This window comes from Octopus bimaculoides, chromosome 7, assembly GCF_046866305.1.
Source record: "Octopus bimaculoides isolate indiv1 chromosome 7, ASM4686630v1, whole genome shotgun sequence".
Taxonomy (NCBI): domain Eukaryota; kingdom Metazoa; phylum Mollusca; class Cephalopoda; order Octopoda; family Octopodidae; genus Octopus; species Octopus bimaculoides.
Genome location: NC_142934.1, coordinates 9,636,447 through 9,653,137, shown reverse-complemented (window position 1 = coordinate 9,653,137; position 16,691 = coordinate 9,636,447). Strand labels below are relative to the sequence as shown.

The following is a 16,691-nucleotide window of genomic DNA, read 5'->3' as shown; positions in this document are numbered from 1 at the left end:
ACTCAGATTGTTGAAAAAATCGATAATAGGGCTCCTGGAAGGGATCCTTATATATATAGCCAAGGGAAATAACCCATTTATTTTCCTAAATTATTTGGTAAAAATGGAATTGAGTATGCTTATTTCTTAGTATTTATACTGGTAGAGTTATTTTTGCCATTTATCCAGTACAGCCCTTAAACAAGTAAATAGTATTTTACTAAACAATAGATCCACTTATTTCGGTTAGTGACTTATTCACGAATATACCAACACTAGCGCCCCTGAGGGTAATATTCTCTGGGAACACACAAAAGCCCTTTTCAAAAGAGTTACTGAATGCGTATGTCTCTGGATAAGTACGCCTGTGTGTTTGTGTGTCTTACTGTGTATGTTTTTGTATATATACGGAAACTAAAATAAGCTCGTCGTATGTGTGTGTGTGTGTGTGTGTGTGTGTGTGTGTGTGTGTGTGTGTGTGTGTGTGTGTGTGTGTGTCCTACCATCGCTTGACAACCGATGGTGGTGTGTTTACGTCCCCGTAACTTAGCGGTTCGGCCAAACAGAACGATAGAATAAGTACTAAGCTCACAAAGAATAAGTCCTGGGGTCGATTTGTTCGATTAAAAGCGGTGCTCCTGCATGGCCGCAGTCAAATGGCTGAAACAAATGAAAGGAAAAAAAAGGAATAAAAGAATCTATCTATGTACGTATGTCTTCGTCTTTATACTTGTTCCCCGCCACTGCTTTGACTTCCGGTATTGGTTTGTTTTCGTCCCAGTAATTTACGATTCGGCAAAAACGACCGACTGAATAAGTGTCAGTCTTTTAAAAACAAATTGTACAAGAATCAATCTGATCAACTAAACCTTTCAAAGTGGGGTCACAGCATGGCCGCAATCCAGTGACCGAAACAAGTAAAATATCAAAGATAATTTATAAGCTTCCATCTGCCCACTGTTTTATATGTTCACTTCAGGTATGTTATGACGAGAAACTCATAACGTGTTCGGTAAATTCACATCAAAATGCAACGTTTCCGATTTAAGTTTAATATTAGACGAGGGTTTAATAGGTCGATAATAGTACATTGATGCCATTATATTGATAAAAGAGCTCTAAATGTGACAATAGCTAGTATCAATCACACCTAACGAGTATATATGACCCAATGAAATGACCGCATTATTGATCTTTATCTATTACAGAATTCTATAATTCATCAATGGAAGTCTTCGAAATTTAACTTTGTTGCTTTGGGATGTTTGAGGTAAGTAAAAGCATTTATTTAGCAGATATTCTTGCAGTGTGTGTGTGTGTGTGTGTGTGTGTGTGTGTGTGTGTGTGTGTGTGTGTGTTAGATTTAATAGAGATCAGTTATATCTATATATGAACACAATAGTGTGCTTGGAAATACTGTAGTTACGATTTTTCATAGAATCAACTATAGAAGAATTCATACACGCATACACACACACACACTTTGTGTGTGTGTGTGTGTGTGTGTGTGTAGGCTTACATTCTTTTCTACGAAAAATACAGAAACGGCAGACGCACCATACATCAAAAGAAGGCTTGTCATTATCAACATCATCTGTTTTCTTGATTGCTAATTTTTCGTCTATGGTCGTAAGTCCTATAAACGATTGCTGTAGCATCCTAGCTGATGGGTTTCCCAGACCAAGTTTCATGAAAGTGTAATTTGTTCTGCGTAATGGGAAGAAATCCAAAGACAATGTACATTTATGTTTTTCATTCCATTTTCTACTACCACCCTACATTCCAATGATAGTGGAATTTCCGCTCTTTTTAAAGCCTTTCGATATCACTGTAACCCTGGCAGGTTGACTGATGGTTACTCAGCCTTTTCAAAGGGCTCCCCGTGATTATGTCCGAATATTCGCAGATAACTTATATATCTTTAGGTCATTCCCCTATCCACAAACTATGAACCTTATGGATGGGTGTTATCATCCCCACACCATCGAGCAAGTGACAATTACACACATACATTGCAATGGGTGACAGGTCCTTACCAAAAATTTGATATGAGAGCAACAACATCGAAGTGGCATCCTTGAAGGGTTTTCTGTAATTAGGAAAGATTCTTCTGTAAATTATTGCCAACGAAATCATAAATACTCCACGCTTAGGTTATTTATACTTAAATATTGTTTACCACTTTCCATTCCTGCGAACATACACACTCAAACCCTCACACACGCACGCACACACAAACAGACGCAGACATAAACACATACACACACACAAACACACGCATACACATGTGCGCATACAGTGATATTCTTCTTTCCATGGCTATAATCAAACACCGTCATTGATAAGTATATTTATGTAAGATGTATGGATAATATATACGTTTATACAATGCATACACAATACTTAGGTTAATGTGGCGAAATAGTCTTACAGGTTGATACCACATCGGAGAAAGACACAGTGGCTCATAGATAGACATACAGACAGATAGTTGGATAGATAGATAGATAGATAGATAGATAGATAGATAGATAGATAGATACATACATACATACATACATACATACATACATACATACATACAAACATACATATGCATCTAGACATAAAAACGCATCCATAAAACAAACATACAAATCTGCGCATACACTAACACCAAATACTGCACACACACACATATGCACAAATACCTAGATGATGCTGATAAAAGTTCCAATGAAGGAGCCTTGAATCTATGTTAGAGTCCGGCTCTTTCTCTATGGACAAGAAATACAGAAATGAAACTGATTGATAACATACATACATACATACATACATACATACATAGATTCACAAATAGATAGATAGATAGATAGATAGATAGATAGATAGATAGATAGATAGATAGATAGATAGATAGATAGATAGACACACACACATATATATACATGTCAAAACACAAGAGAGGAAACGATTTTTGACATTATTTATTAATTCCCCATTACACGTGTTTCCTTTGCTAATAGGAGTTACAAAATTGTACATGTAAATATCCCTTACATGTAAGATAACTATTCTTTCGCTTTCTGGAAAGGCAACGTTTTGGACTTACGACACTTTTGCATAAGAGCAACGATTATATATATATACATATATAAACAAATAATAAATGAGTATATGCATATATACGTACAGGTGTGTGCATACCTACGTCTACCTGTATATATAGGTGCATATCGGGGTACAGGACACTGCAAACAAAACGTAGACAAGAAATAATAATAACCAGAGTACAGAAAACACACAAGCCACATAGAGAACATTTTCCTTCATCAGCTACCCCCGTTTTAACACTGGCGTTTCGAAGAGTTGGGCAGGACGCATCGTTAAAACGGCTCTTCCCATGGACCGCAAATTAAATTTGTACACACAAATTAAACCTGTGCCATGGAGGAATGTAGTGGCGGACAAAAAACAAGACAGGAAAACAAACGGAAAAGGCCATGCGGCCATATATATATATATGTGTGTGTGTGTGTGTGTGTGTGTGTGTGCATATATGTATGTATACATATATCTATATATAGATATATCATATTTGATGTGTGTGTGTGTGTGTATCTGTGTATGCGTGTGTGTGTCTGTGTTGATATTTTGTACACGTCCATCACTTGAGAATCGATGTTGCTTTGTTTACGCCCCCGTCACTAAACGGTTCAGTATAAGACACCGATAGAATAAGCACCAACCTTTAATAATAAGTACTAGGGTTGATTCTTTCGAATAAAATCCCTCAAAGTGGTGCCCCAGCATGGACACTTTCCAATGACCGAAACACGCACTTGAAACTATAGTAGAAAACACTTGCCCAAGGTACCACGCAGTGGGACTGAACCTGGAACATAGACACACATTCATAGATATACATACATACATATATATATATATATATATATATATATATATATATATATGACGGGCTTCTTTTAGTTTCCGTCTACCAAATCCACTCACAAGGCTTTGATCGGCCGTAGGCTATAGTAAAAGACACTTGCCCAAAGTGCCGTGTAGTGGAACTGAACGCAGGACCATATGTTTGGGAAGCGAGCTTCTTACCACACACCCACGTCTGCGCCTATATATGTGTGTGTGTGTGTAAATATGCATGAATGTATGTATATGTGTATAGGAAATTGAGTATATTTATTACCATACGCGGATTGTGCGTGTGTGTGTGTGTGCATGTGTGTGTGTGTGTGCGTGCGTGTGCGTGAGTGCGCTAGCGCGTGAATGCACCTATACATATATGAGTGTGTAAAATAAAGCAGGATGATATATATATATAGAAATGAGTTTAGTTTATATGTTTATATCTATTTATATGTATATTAAATGAGTTTTATATTAACATATATGTATACGAACATTTATGTATGTACGTACATACGAATCTATGAATTCGAGTACGGAAGGTGTTTGTAAACCGAGTTTGTGTGTGCGTACGGATGGGCGAACGTGCAAGAACTTGCGTGTACAACTGAAAGTAATTACGCATGAAATTTATGATATAATAGTATAAGAAACATACCAGCCCACACACATATGTTTAAATATGCGTGTATGACTGTACATCCATATTTAAGTTATGTAAAAGAGTTGAAAATTAAAACCTAAAAGCGAAATAACGAACAAGATATAAACTCGTGTTAGGTTAGTCACTTATATGCGTATTGAATCACTAATGGACCAAATATGAAGAATTCTGCTAACTTCTCTGATAATTCTTTCTATTGATAAATTTGGTTTGGTAAATAAGTCACTGATTAATCTATTTAATTTTAATTCTCGATTTAAAAGCAGCATGCAGAAGGCGTTCAGCTCTACAACGGATAACCGAAAATGCGTAGGAATGTTCGTGTGTGCATGTGTGTGCGTGCATGTGTGTACGTGTACGTGTGTGTGTGGTGTGTGTGTATATATGTTTTATCTTTTACTTGTTTCGGTCATTAAACTGTAGCCAAGCTAGGGCAACGACTTCAAGAATTTTAGTTGAGAGATTCGACAACAGTAACTCCTTCCATAATTGCTTCTATTCACTCCCTCTCTTCCTCTTCTCTCACCCCCACCCTGTGTATGTGTGTGTAGCATTATTTTTTATTATTTTATATTTTATACTCATTGCCTGCCACCAAGCCTGGTATGTACACTCATCCTGTACCTGCTGTTTTATTCTTTCTGTATTTCTTTTTTATTGTCTTTCCTTCTAGCTATACATTATAAATATGGCTGAAAAAAACAACCAAACAACCAACCAGCATATTTAAAACGGCTTTTATTTCATAACTACTTATTATATAGTCTTCGCTGTGCGGTAAGAAACTTACTTCCTTATTACATGGTTCTACGTTCAGTCTCACTGCGTGGCACCTTGAGCAAGTGTCTTATACTATATCCTCGGGCCGACTAAACCCTCGTGAGTGGATTTGGTAGGTAGAAACTGAAAGAAACACGTCGTGTGTATATGTATGTATGTATGTATATGTATATACCTATGTGTGAGTGTGTCTTTGTGTCCATGATTGTCCCCCATCACCGCTAAACAACCGGTGTTAGTGTGTTTACGTCCCCGTAACTTTGCGGTTCGACAAAAGAGACCGAAAGAATAAATAATAGGCTTAAGAAAAAAGTCTTGAGGGGCAAAGCGGTGCCCCAGTATGGCCGCAGTCAAATGACTGAAACAAGTAAAAGAATAATAGAATATATATATATATATATATATATATATATATATATATATAAAGTATATCTTTTACCTATTTCAGTCATTTGACTGCGGCCATGCTGGCGCACCGCCTTGAATTTTTTTTTAGTTGAATGAATCGACCCCAGTACCTTTTTTTTAAAGACTGGTACTTACTCTATCGTGCTCTTTTGCCGAACCGCTAATTCATGGGGACGTAAACACACCAACACTGGTTGTCAAGTGGTGATGGGGGGGGGGGGGGGCACAAACACAGACACACACACACACATACAGATATATATATATATATATATACATACACATACGACGGGCTTCTTTCAGTTTCCATCTACCGAATTCACTCACAAGGCTTTTGGTCAGCCCGAAGCTATAGCAGAAGACACTTGCCCATGGTGCAACGTAGTGGGACTGAACCCGGAACCATGTGGTTGGGAAGCAAGCTTATTACCACTCCTGCGTCTGTACGCATATGATATATACGTATATACACAATGATGCATATATATTAATATATATACTCTCTTTCTTTTATTCTTTTACGTGTTTCAGTCATTTGACTGTGGCCATACTGGAGCACCACCTTTAGTCGAGCAAATCAATCCCAGGACTTATTCTTTGTAAGCCTAGTACTTATTCTATCGGTCTTTTATGCCGAACCGCTAAGTTACGGGGACGTAAACACACCACCATCGGTTGTCAAGCGATGTTGGGGGGAAAACACAGATACACAAACAGAAACGTTAGCACGCCGGGCGAAATTCTTAGCGGTATTTCGTCTGCCGCTACGTTCTGAGTTCAAATTTCGCCGAGGTCGACTTTGCCTTTCATCCTTTCGGGGTCGATCAAATAAGTACCAGTTACGCACTGGGGTCGGTATAATCGACTTGATCCGTTTGTCTGTCCTTGTTTGTCCCCTCTGTGTGTAGCCCCCTGTGGGTAGTAAAGAAATAACACAAACATACATATATATACATATACATACATATATACGACGGGCTTCTTTCAGTTTCTGTCTACCAAATCCACTCACAGGGCTTTGGTCGGCCCGAGGCTATAATAGAAGACACTTTCCCAAGGTGCTACGCAGTAGGACTGAACCCAGAACCATGTGGTTGGTAAGCAAGCTACTTACCACATTTTCCCCATTAATATGCAATATCTTCGCTCCAGAGATCACCGGCTTTCGATTTTTCCGTATATATGATTCAGTTTTATGTCTCTCTCTTGATACAAGACCAGAGACGAGAGATAAGCCATCAATAACATGCACGAATCTCAAAATGTTAATTTTGTGCGTTTTTGACGTCTCCATTGGAAGAGGCGATAACTCAAAAATAAAAAACATGCCTTTAAAATAAGAGTTGTGTCCCTTGAAAATAAAAACCTGCGAAATGCTGAGGTTAATTGTTCATAATTTCATCATCATCATCGTTTAACGTCCGCTTTCCATGCTAGCATGGGTTGGACGATTTGACTGAGGACTGGCGCAACCGGATGGCCACACCAGGCTCCAATCTAATTTGGCAGAGTTTCTACAGCTGGATGCCCTTCCTAACGCCAACCACTCAGAGAGTGTAGTGGGTGCTTTTACGTGTCACCCGTACGAAAACGGCCACGCTCGAAATGGTGTCTTTTATGTGCCACCCGCACAAGAGCCAGTCCAGGGGCAATATTTTTTATCTTTTACTTGTTTCAGGCAGCGGATGCAGCCATGTTGGGGCACAGCCTTGATAGGTTTCTAGTTGCACAGGTTAACTCGCCAGTATTTTTATTAACAGTCTGGTTCTTATTCTATCAGTCTCTTTTGCAGAACCGATAAGTTACAGGGACTTAAACACCGGTTGTCAAGCGGTGGGGGTTCGTTTGGGGAACAAACACAGGCAGAAAGCACACACACACACACACACACACACACACACACACACACACACACACACACACACACACACACACACACACAGGTTTCCCAAAATTAAGTTAACATTTATATTTTTTATGTACAGGCACAGGAGTGGTTGTGTGGTAAGTAGCTTGCTTACCAACCACAGGGTTCTGGATTCAGTCCCACTGCGTGGCACCTTGGGTAGGTGTCTTCTACTATAGCTTTGGGCCGACCAAAGCCTTGTGAGTGGATTTGGTAGACGGAAACTGAAAGAAGCCTGTCGTATATATATGTGTGTGTGTGTGTGTGTGTGTGTGTGTGTGTGTGTCTGTTTGTTCACCAACATCGCTTGACAACTGATGCTGATGTGTTTGCATCCCCGTAACTTAGCGGTTCGGCAAAAGAGACCGATAGAATAAGTGCTAGGCTTACAAAGAATAAGTCCTGGGGTCGATTTGCTCAACTAAAAGGTGGTGCTCCAGCATGGCCGCAGTCAAATGACTGAAACAAGTAAAAGACTAAGTGATAGAGCGATTTTGGGGTTACCCTGTATGCGCACGCACAGACACACACATTCACGCACACACACACACACACACGTACATATTAGGGCCTTCCACTCGGTCTCCATTTACTAAATTCACTCACAAGGCATTGGTCCGCTTGCGGCTTCAGGAGTACATTGTTCACAAAAGAATTTCATTATAGTCTGCTTACCAGTATCAAGTTACACCATCTCGTATACTCAGCTTCAGAACATATCCACGCTGCCTAACGAACTTTTGGAGAAAACCATCGTTATCATAAGGAGCATGAGATTGGAAAAGCCTTATTCTATGCTCAAAAAGCATCATCCAGCTTCAACGACATTGGATTTAGAAAGTCCCCACCCAGGAACAAGGAACTAGAAGCCTTCGAAGCAGATGTGTTGGGCTGAAATCCCTTAAGTCCTCTAATCCCTTTCAGTGCAACCTTATTTCTTGTGTAAAAAGGGTAAAAAACCCCTTTCGTCATGAATGATCATGGGATTGTGTCTAGAAAGTTACCCTCTGAGGCACAAGTCTAGGCAACAGTCGCCCATGCATACCAGACTCCCCTCTCTGTGCTACCGATGTTATCCAAAGGAAAGGCAAAGGGGCCGATACAGCTTGGCACCTGTGACATCGCAACTCATTTCTACAGCTGAGTGAACTGGAGCAACGTGAAATAAAGTGTCTTGCTCAAGAGCACAACACAGCTCGGTCCAGGAATCGAACTCACAGCCTCATGATTATGAGCCCGACGCTCTAACCACAAAGCTGTGCGCCTTCACACATTTCTTGTGTACACTTCCTTAAAAGTCCGAATGGGTCATTACTTTCCTCAGATAAAACTAAACGCCTATATAGAGTAGATGCCGAGGCATACGGTAGAGTTTTAGGAAATAGTATTATGCAAAATTATAGGACTCCCTTCCAAGCCTGCGGCCTGCGATAATATTGGTATCAATTTCAAATTTTGGCACAAGGCCAGTAAATTTTGTGGGAGGGGGTAAGTCGATTATATTGGTAAGGCCATTCTTAGATACGTTGATAAACATTTTACGCCAACCTGTAAATATAGGAAAATATCCAAAGGATTTAACTTAAGGATCTAGTTCAGCCGTGCACCTGGCATCAAAGGAATGCGATGGGGTGCTGAAAAGTACCTGGGTTTGAGTAAAAGAAATTACAGGAAGATCAGTTAATTATGATTTTATTCAACATGTTCCCCTCTCAGATTCATACATTCATTGCAGTGGTCCTTCAGTTTCTGTAAAACCTGTAAAAAAAAAAAAAAAAAAAAAAAACTCTTCCGCAACCTCCTTAAAGCCAGAAACTTTTCAGCAACGCCTCGTATTAGTTTGCAGAGATCGATATTTATACACACATATCCTACATGCTTTACCCGTCACTCACACACGGGCACGTGCACGCACGTAAGAAAAATAGTCAACAAAATATTGCTGTTTATAATTTCTTTTTTTAATTTTGCTTTAATTTACTTTAGTGAAATTATATGTAATATACAGTTCTTTGAGACAAAGTCTTTTGACTGATAGACTGATAGACTGAAATATATATACATATATATATATATATGTATGTATATATTTAATATTTTTTTATTTATATTTTTTTGTATGGTTTGCTTCATATTTCATTGTTTCTTTCATAAATTTGGTTTCTGGGTTTTTGGGACTTGTTTTTATTGAACAAGCATTTAGTAGCTGAAGTATAAAAAAAAAATAGGAGGTATTTAAAGCTAAATAACAAAAGATGTACTTGAAATCTAAAAAAAAAAAAAAGGAGTATTTAAATTTAGAAGGGAGTACTTAAAACTAGAAAAAAAAAAGGAGCACAAAAACCTGGCTGGTGGGAGGGGACTGTTTTAATGTTGTACACTTAATAAAGGGGGTAGACATGAGGTGTTAGAGTACGATGTGGGGGTAGAATAAGGGTAGTCAGAGAATAAGGCAATAGAAACAGAAATAGAAATTAAATAAAATAAATAAAAGTAAATGATGGAGCTTTCTTTATCCAATCTCCATAAAGAACATATATATATATATATATATATATATATTATATATATATCATATATCATATATATTATATGTGATGTATATATATGTTATATATGTAATATACATAACGTATCGACAATGCATGATTGTTGCGGTTTTTTTTCAACAAATTTTATTCAACAAAATCAATAACGTGTAACAAAAACATCTTTAAATGATTATTCCGGAGCATATTCACCATCTACTTCGATTACTGCTTCCCATTTGTTTGGCAGACGGTCAGACCGTCATTTGAAGATGTTTTTTGCGAAATATTGTTATTGTTTATGTTGAATAAAATCCGTTGAAAAAAAGCCGCAATAATTACACACCAACCCAATATATAAAGTATATAATACATGATATATATAATAAATGTATATAATATATATATACATAAAACGAATATACGAGGGGTGTATGAACAGTCTTTTCAGAGTATTCTTGCTCATTTTCATGATTCTGATATTTTAATTTGTTTTGTTGCAGATTTTTGAATAAACAAGTGTCGAGGTTACAAAGGAAATGGAGAAAACTGAGTATGGTGCTGTCATAAATTACCTTCGTTTGAAAGGCAAGACTCCATCAGAAATCCATGAAGATATGGTGAGAACCTTAACAGACAATGCTCCTTCATGTGCAACAGTCAAATGCTGGGTAACTGAATTCCAGCATGGCAGGGAGAGTGTGGAAGATGATCCCACACCAAGGAGACCTCCAACTGCAACCGCCAAGGACAATTCTGACCTTGCTCTTGGTATGATAAGGCAAGATTGCCGAATATCATGTCGTCAGATAGCCAAGAGACTGGGCATCTTAACTGAAAGAGCAGATAACATTGTGACAAAAGTACTTGGGTTTCTCAAAGGTTTTTGCAAGGTGGGTCCCTTGCCTTTTGACTCCTGAACAGAAATGCACCAGGTGCACTTTGTCTATGAGCAATCTGGAACTGTTTGAAGCTGATGAAGAGAATTTTCTTGCTCATTTCATTACTATGGATGAAAGTTTGGGCCATCGCTACCAGCCTGAAACCAAAGAACAATCAAAGCAGTGGAAGCACACATCTTCTCCTACCCCAAAGAAGGCCAGGGTCATTCCTTCATCTGGCAAGGTCATGGTGTCAGTTTTTTGGGATTCTCAAAGTGTCTTGCTGATCGATTACCTTGTAAAGGGTCACACTGTGACAGGGCTGTATTATTCTCAGCTACTGAAATGCCTCCGAGAAGCAATCAAAGAAAAAAGGCTGGGAATGCTCACCAGGGGAGTCCTTTTTCATCACGACAATGCTCCAGCCCACACCTCAGTGGCTGCCATGGCAACAAACTGTGATTGTGTACATGAACTTGTTCCCCATACATCTTATTCGCCAGACTTAAACCCCCCCCCCCCTCTAACTTTCATCTATTCCCAAAAATGAAAAAAGCCCTGGCTGGTTGCCATTTTGCCAGAGACAATGGCGTCATAGACGCTGTAGGAAGTTTTTGGGGGGCCCAAACAAAAAAGTTCTACGCTGGGATAATGGCGCTTCAGCACTGCTGGAGAAAGTGTTCAGCCATCAAGGGGGGGACTATGTTGAAAAATAAATTATCAGAAGTCTTGTACCATGTTTTGTTTTTTTGAGGCTCAAGACTTTTCATACACCCCTCGTATGATATATATCAAAATGTGTGTGTGCATGTATTATAGTCACAAATAGGTATGTACATAGACAGATTTATGCCCACACACAAACATACGCTCTCATATACACATACATACATACATACATACATACATACATACATACATACATATATATATATACACAAACACACAGTGATGTATTAATGAGTGTGGATTGGTATCAATGTTGTTTAGATGAGAAGTGACGAAGAATTAGGCACGTTGCCATGACAACTAGCTTAAAGGTATCATTTCAGTCAGATTAGGTTTACATCAGGTCAAACTCTTCATAGTTCTGACCTGCGGTTTGGGGCATGCCTGAAGGTGGGGGTGCCATGCCAGGAGGCCCTGGCATCTGCTGGCCCGGGGCCGAGCCCATCGTCACGTTATGCGACTGAGAAACTGGGACGCGGTGCTGCTGCTGTTGCTGTTGCTGCTGTTGCTGCTGTTGCTGCTGCTGCTGCTGCTGCTGCTGTTGCAACATCTGAAGGTGGTTCTGTCGCATGTGGTGATGCTGCTGCTGTGTAGTGGTCGCCTGTTGTGCCGCCGGTTGGTTAGGCTGGTGCTGTTGCTGCTGTTGTTGCTGCTGTTGTTGCTGCTGCTGCTGCTGCTGCTGCTGCTGCAATACAGGAACGAGATGTCAGGACGAAGAAGGAAAACAATTAAAAACTGAAATGTTTTTTTTTAACCCTTTGGCATTCAAACTGACCATAACTGGCCCAAATATTCCACATGTTTTACGTTCAAACCAATTAGATCTGGCCTCTCACACCTACCCTACAATGAGTAATTCACAATAATATGATTAAATAATCATAACATCTGGCAGAATAATCTGAATGCTGAAGGATTAAACAACTTCCAAATTTTATTCTACAGATTAACCTTTTCGCTACCATATTTCTTATTTCTTTATTGCCCACAAGGGGCTAAACAGTGCATAACTGGTACTTAATTTATTGACCCTGAAAGGATGAAAGGCAAAGTTGACCTCGGTGGAATTTGAACTCAGGATGTAACGGCAGACGAAATACCACTAAGCATTTTGCCTGGCGTGCTAACATTTCTGCCAAGCTCGCCGCCTTTTCGCTACCATATTTCTGCTGAACCTATTCTGTCTTTCTTTCAATTAACTTTGAAAACAATGAAGAATTTATTAAACCAACTTTGCCATTAATTAGCTGGAGTTTGGAGCATCAATTAACATGAAATTGTGAGGGAAGATTTTAATTAAGGAGAGAGTTTATACAGACAGTTTCAGGTAGGTTCAAAAAGCTAGTTTTTCTATGTGGCAGATGTTCAAGAGCAATAAACATTGAAAATGTGCAGAAAACAACTTTGGCCACATTCCAGGGAGAAAAACTAGACTTAGTTGATAGCTTCCACTATCTAGGTGAACAAGTTAGTAGGTGGGGTGCGCTGAAAGTGTAGCTGCTAGAATAAGAATAGCCTGGGCAAAGTTCAGAGAGCTCTTACCTCTGCTGGTGACAAGGGGCCTCTCACTCAGAGTAAAAGGCAGACTGTATGAAGCATGTGTACGAACAGTCATGCTTCATGGCAGTGAAACATGGGCCGTGACTGTCAGTGTGCATACCCAACAGAGTGTAAGTACCTTGAGAGAAAAGTTGAACCTAAGAAGCATCAGTTGTGGTGTGCAAGAGAGACGTTTGCGCTGGTATGGTCATGTGGCGAGAATGGATGAGGATAGCTGTGTGAAAAAGTGCCACACTCTAGCAGTTCAGGGGACCTGTGTTTGCTCCCCCCACCGTCATTGCTTGATAACAAATGTTGGCATGTTTACGCCCCCGTAACCTAGCGGTTCAGCAAAAGAGTCCGGTAGAATACTAGGCTTACAAAGAATAAGTCCTGGGTCGATTGGTTTGACTAAAGGCGGTTCTCCAGCATGGCCACAGTCCGATGACTGAAACCAATAAAAAAATTATATAAATTAATTAATGAATGAATAAATAAAATAATGATTTGGTGGATTACCTGCAGCAGGTGTCGTAACTGTTGCTGACTGAAGGTCGTTTGGGACGTTGGCAGGGGCATCCTGTTCTGTTGCTGCTGCTGCTGTTGCTGCTGTTGATGCCGCACTACAATTAGAAAAAAAACCAAAATGGAATTATTAATTATTTCAATGACTTAAAAAATCAAAATGCAACCTAAACAAAAACAAAAAAAAATGGGAAATAAACAAGACAGGGTTTCAACTCCAACACCCCTCCCTCCCTCTCTCTCCCTATCTATCTCAATAAATACAAAGAGGAAACAAAGCATGAATAACCCTATATTGGTCACACAGAAACCCACTGGGTTGTGCAGCAGAGGGCATCTAATGTGAAGAATCACAACCAACACATTCATTTTATTGCACACCTAGCATGTCACACACACACACACATATTGGGTCATCCCATAAATAATGCGTTTTTTTTCAATTGCATGAACTAAAAGTCGGAGGGAGACCGGATAAACTACCTGCATCAACTTGCTATAAAAGCTGGTAGTAATTTTACCTTATACTTATTCTTAGAGCAAGCTTTGAAGAATACAGTTCGATTTTAAGTTATTTTTTCCAAATGAAGGAGAGTATATTTTAGATTAAAAAAGAACTTTGTTTATCTTAATTTTGAAAAATAAAAGAAGTATCAAAAAAAAGCATTATTTATGGGATGACCCAATATATGTAACATATATATATATATATATATATATATATATATACACATACATACACACACACACATACTAGCTAAAAAGCCGCACTCCTGCTAACTCCTGCAGTAGACTAATTGGGCCTGCAGCCCAAAACTAGGGAGAGCAGTAATAAGGAAGCATTTATTGGTACCCTACCAATATGGTATTACTTTAAATTCAGTTTAAATGATAAATTGTAACTTCACAAATTTTTGGAATTCTTTCAAAATTTGAATTTTCAACTGTTGGCATATAACAAGTTCTCTTCCAGGCCTGATCCCAATGCTAGATGTTCAAGAACCAAATTAAGGGCAGATTTTCAATCTTGGGATTATCTTGATTCCAAAAATGTATAGTATGTCTATGTAGAGCAAATGTAGACTGAGAAACAAGGGTCCCGGATGGATGGACAGAATTTCACATTTACTATTATTATTATTATACACACACATACACAGATATCTTTCTCTCACCTCCCTCTCTCTTTCTCCCTGTCCCTCTCTACATTTTGACTCAAAATGACCCAGTAAATCTAAAGTAATTTTCTTTCCCTTTCTACTTTAGGAGAAGATAAAAGAAAGAAAAATTCAAGGAACAAAATACATACTTTCAGGAACAGCCGTGTGTGTGTGAGAGAGAGAGAGAGAGAGAGAGAGAGAGAGAGAGAGAGAGAGAGAGAGAGAGAGAGAGAGAGAGAGAGAGAGAGAGAGAGAGAGAGAGACTTAGGTTGACAGACAAACAGTTAATCCTTTATCTTTTATTTGCTTCATTCATTGGATTGCAGCTATGTTGGGGCACTAACCTGAGGGGTTGCAGTCAAACAAATCAACCCCAGTACTTATTCTTTTTTCAAGTCTGGTATCTATCACCTTAAGCTATGGGGACATAAACAAACCAACACGAGTTGTCAAGCAGTGGGACAGAGGCATACAGAAAGACACACACACACACAACAGGCTTCCACAGTTTCCAGGTACCAAATTCACTCACAAAGCATTGGTCGGCCCAGTACCATAGTAGAAGACACTTGCCCAAGGTTCCCCAGAATGGGACGGCACCTGAAACTACATTGTTGCAAAGCGAGCTTCTTTTAACTACACAGCCATGCTAAAAGATAGAAAATATTTTAGCAGGCCCATGAAATTAGTGCTTCACCTCAGAATCACTAGTAAAGGGCAAAGACCCCCTTCAGTCATAAATGACCATGGGATTGCACTGAGAAAGTTCCCCTCCGAGGCGCAAGTCTGGGCAAAGTTGTTTATGGAAGACCAGCAGTCGCCCATGCATAACAGCCTCTCCTCTCCACACCACTGATGTTATGAAAGGCAAAGGCTTGGCACCTGTGACGTCGCAACTCTTTTCTACAGCTGAGTGAACTGGAAAAATGTGAAATAAAGTGTCTTGCTCAAGGACACAACATACAACCTGGTCTGGGAATTGAACACACAACCTCATGATTGTGAGCCTGATGCTCTAACCATTGAGTCATGTGCCTTCACTATAAAGAGTAAAGACCTGACCTTCCGGCATGAAGGACAATGGGATTGCACCTAGAAAGTTCCCCTACGAGACACAAGTGCAAGCAAGTCACCCATGCATACCAGCCTCCCCTCTCCATGCCACAGACGTTATCCAAAGGAAAGGCAAAGGGGCCGATACAGCTTGGCACCAGTGACGTCACAATTCATTTCTACAGCTGAGTGAACTGGAGCAACATGAAACAAAGTGCCTTGCTCAAGAACACAACACACAGCTCGATCCAGGAATCGAATTCACTACCTCATGCACCCTCACTAGTACTGAGGAAATAAAAGATAGTGGTTTACAAGACATTGAGTGCCTGGTAGAGTGACCAAGGGTACCAAGAAGAGGGATCTATAAAAAGTACCCAGTGTTCTGTAGTTGACCAGGTCAGATCAGAAAATATTAGATCAGATCAATGTGATTAATCTATGTTCAGCTTTAACATTCTGCACATTGTTTCCTGTTCGAAAAAGACAGGTAAGGGAATGCAGTGGAGGAATGATTGGATATAAATTGCTTGTTGGAATCTTTGTATTTCACAGGAGGATGAAAAATAGAAAGCTGAACTGCGATGGGGGTGATATAAGGATTGCTTATACAGAGATGGAGGGGCAGCA

General features: G+C 39.4%; 1 protein-coding gene across 12 annotated transcripts in view; it reads right to left on the bottom strand.

The window, feature by feature from the left end:
* Positions 1–9,585: 9,585 nt before the first annotated feature.
* LOC106884453 (mediator of RNA polymerase II transcription subunit 25) overlaps positions 9,586–16,691 on the bottom strand; it is an 87,768-nt gene continuing 80,662 nt past the window's right edge. For 6 of the 12 annotated variants that reach the window (XM_089354732.1, XM_089354734.1, XM_089354737.1 and 3 more), the window contains 3 exons: positions 13,843–13,946; positions 12,151–12,469; positions 9,586–9,852 (listed from right to left, as the gene is read on the bottom strand). In XM_089354732.1, coding sequence (XP_089210858.1) covers positions 9,776–9,852; positions 12,151–12,469; positions 13,843–13,946 — 500 coding nt within the window. In that variant the 3' untranslated portion in view covers positions 9,586–9,775. Of the gene's footprint in view, positions 9,853–10,662; positions 12,470–13,842; positions 13,947–16,691 lie in introns of those variants that run through there. The other 6 variants (XM_089354740.1, XM_089354735.1, XM_089354738.1 and 3 more) reach the window with 2 other exon arrangements.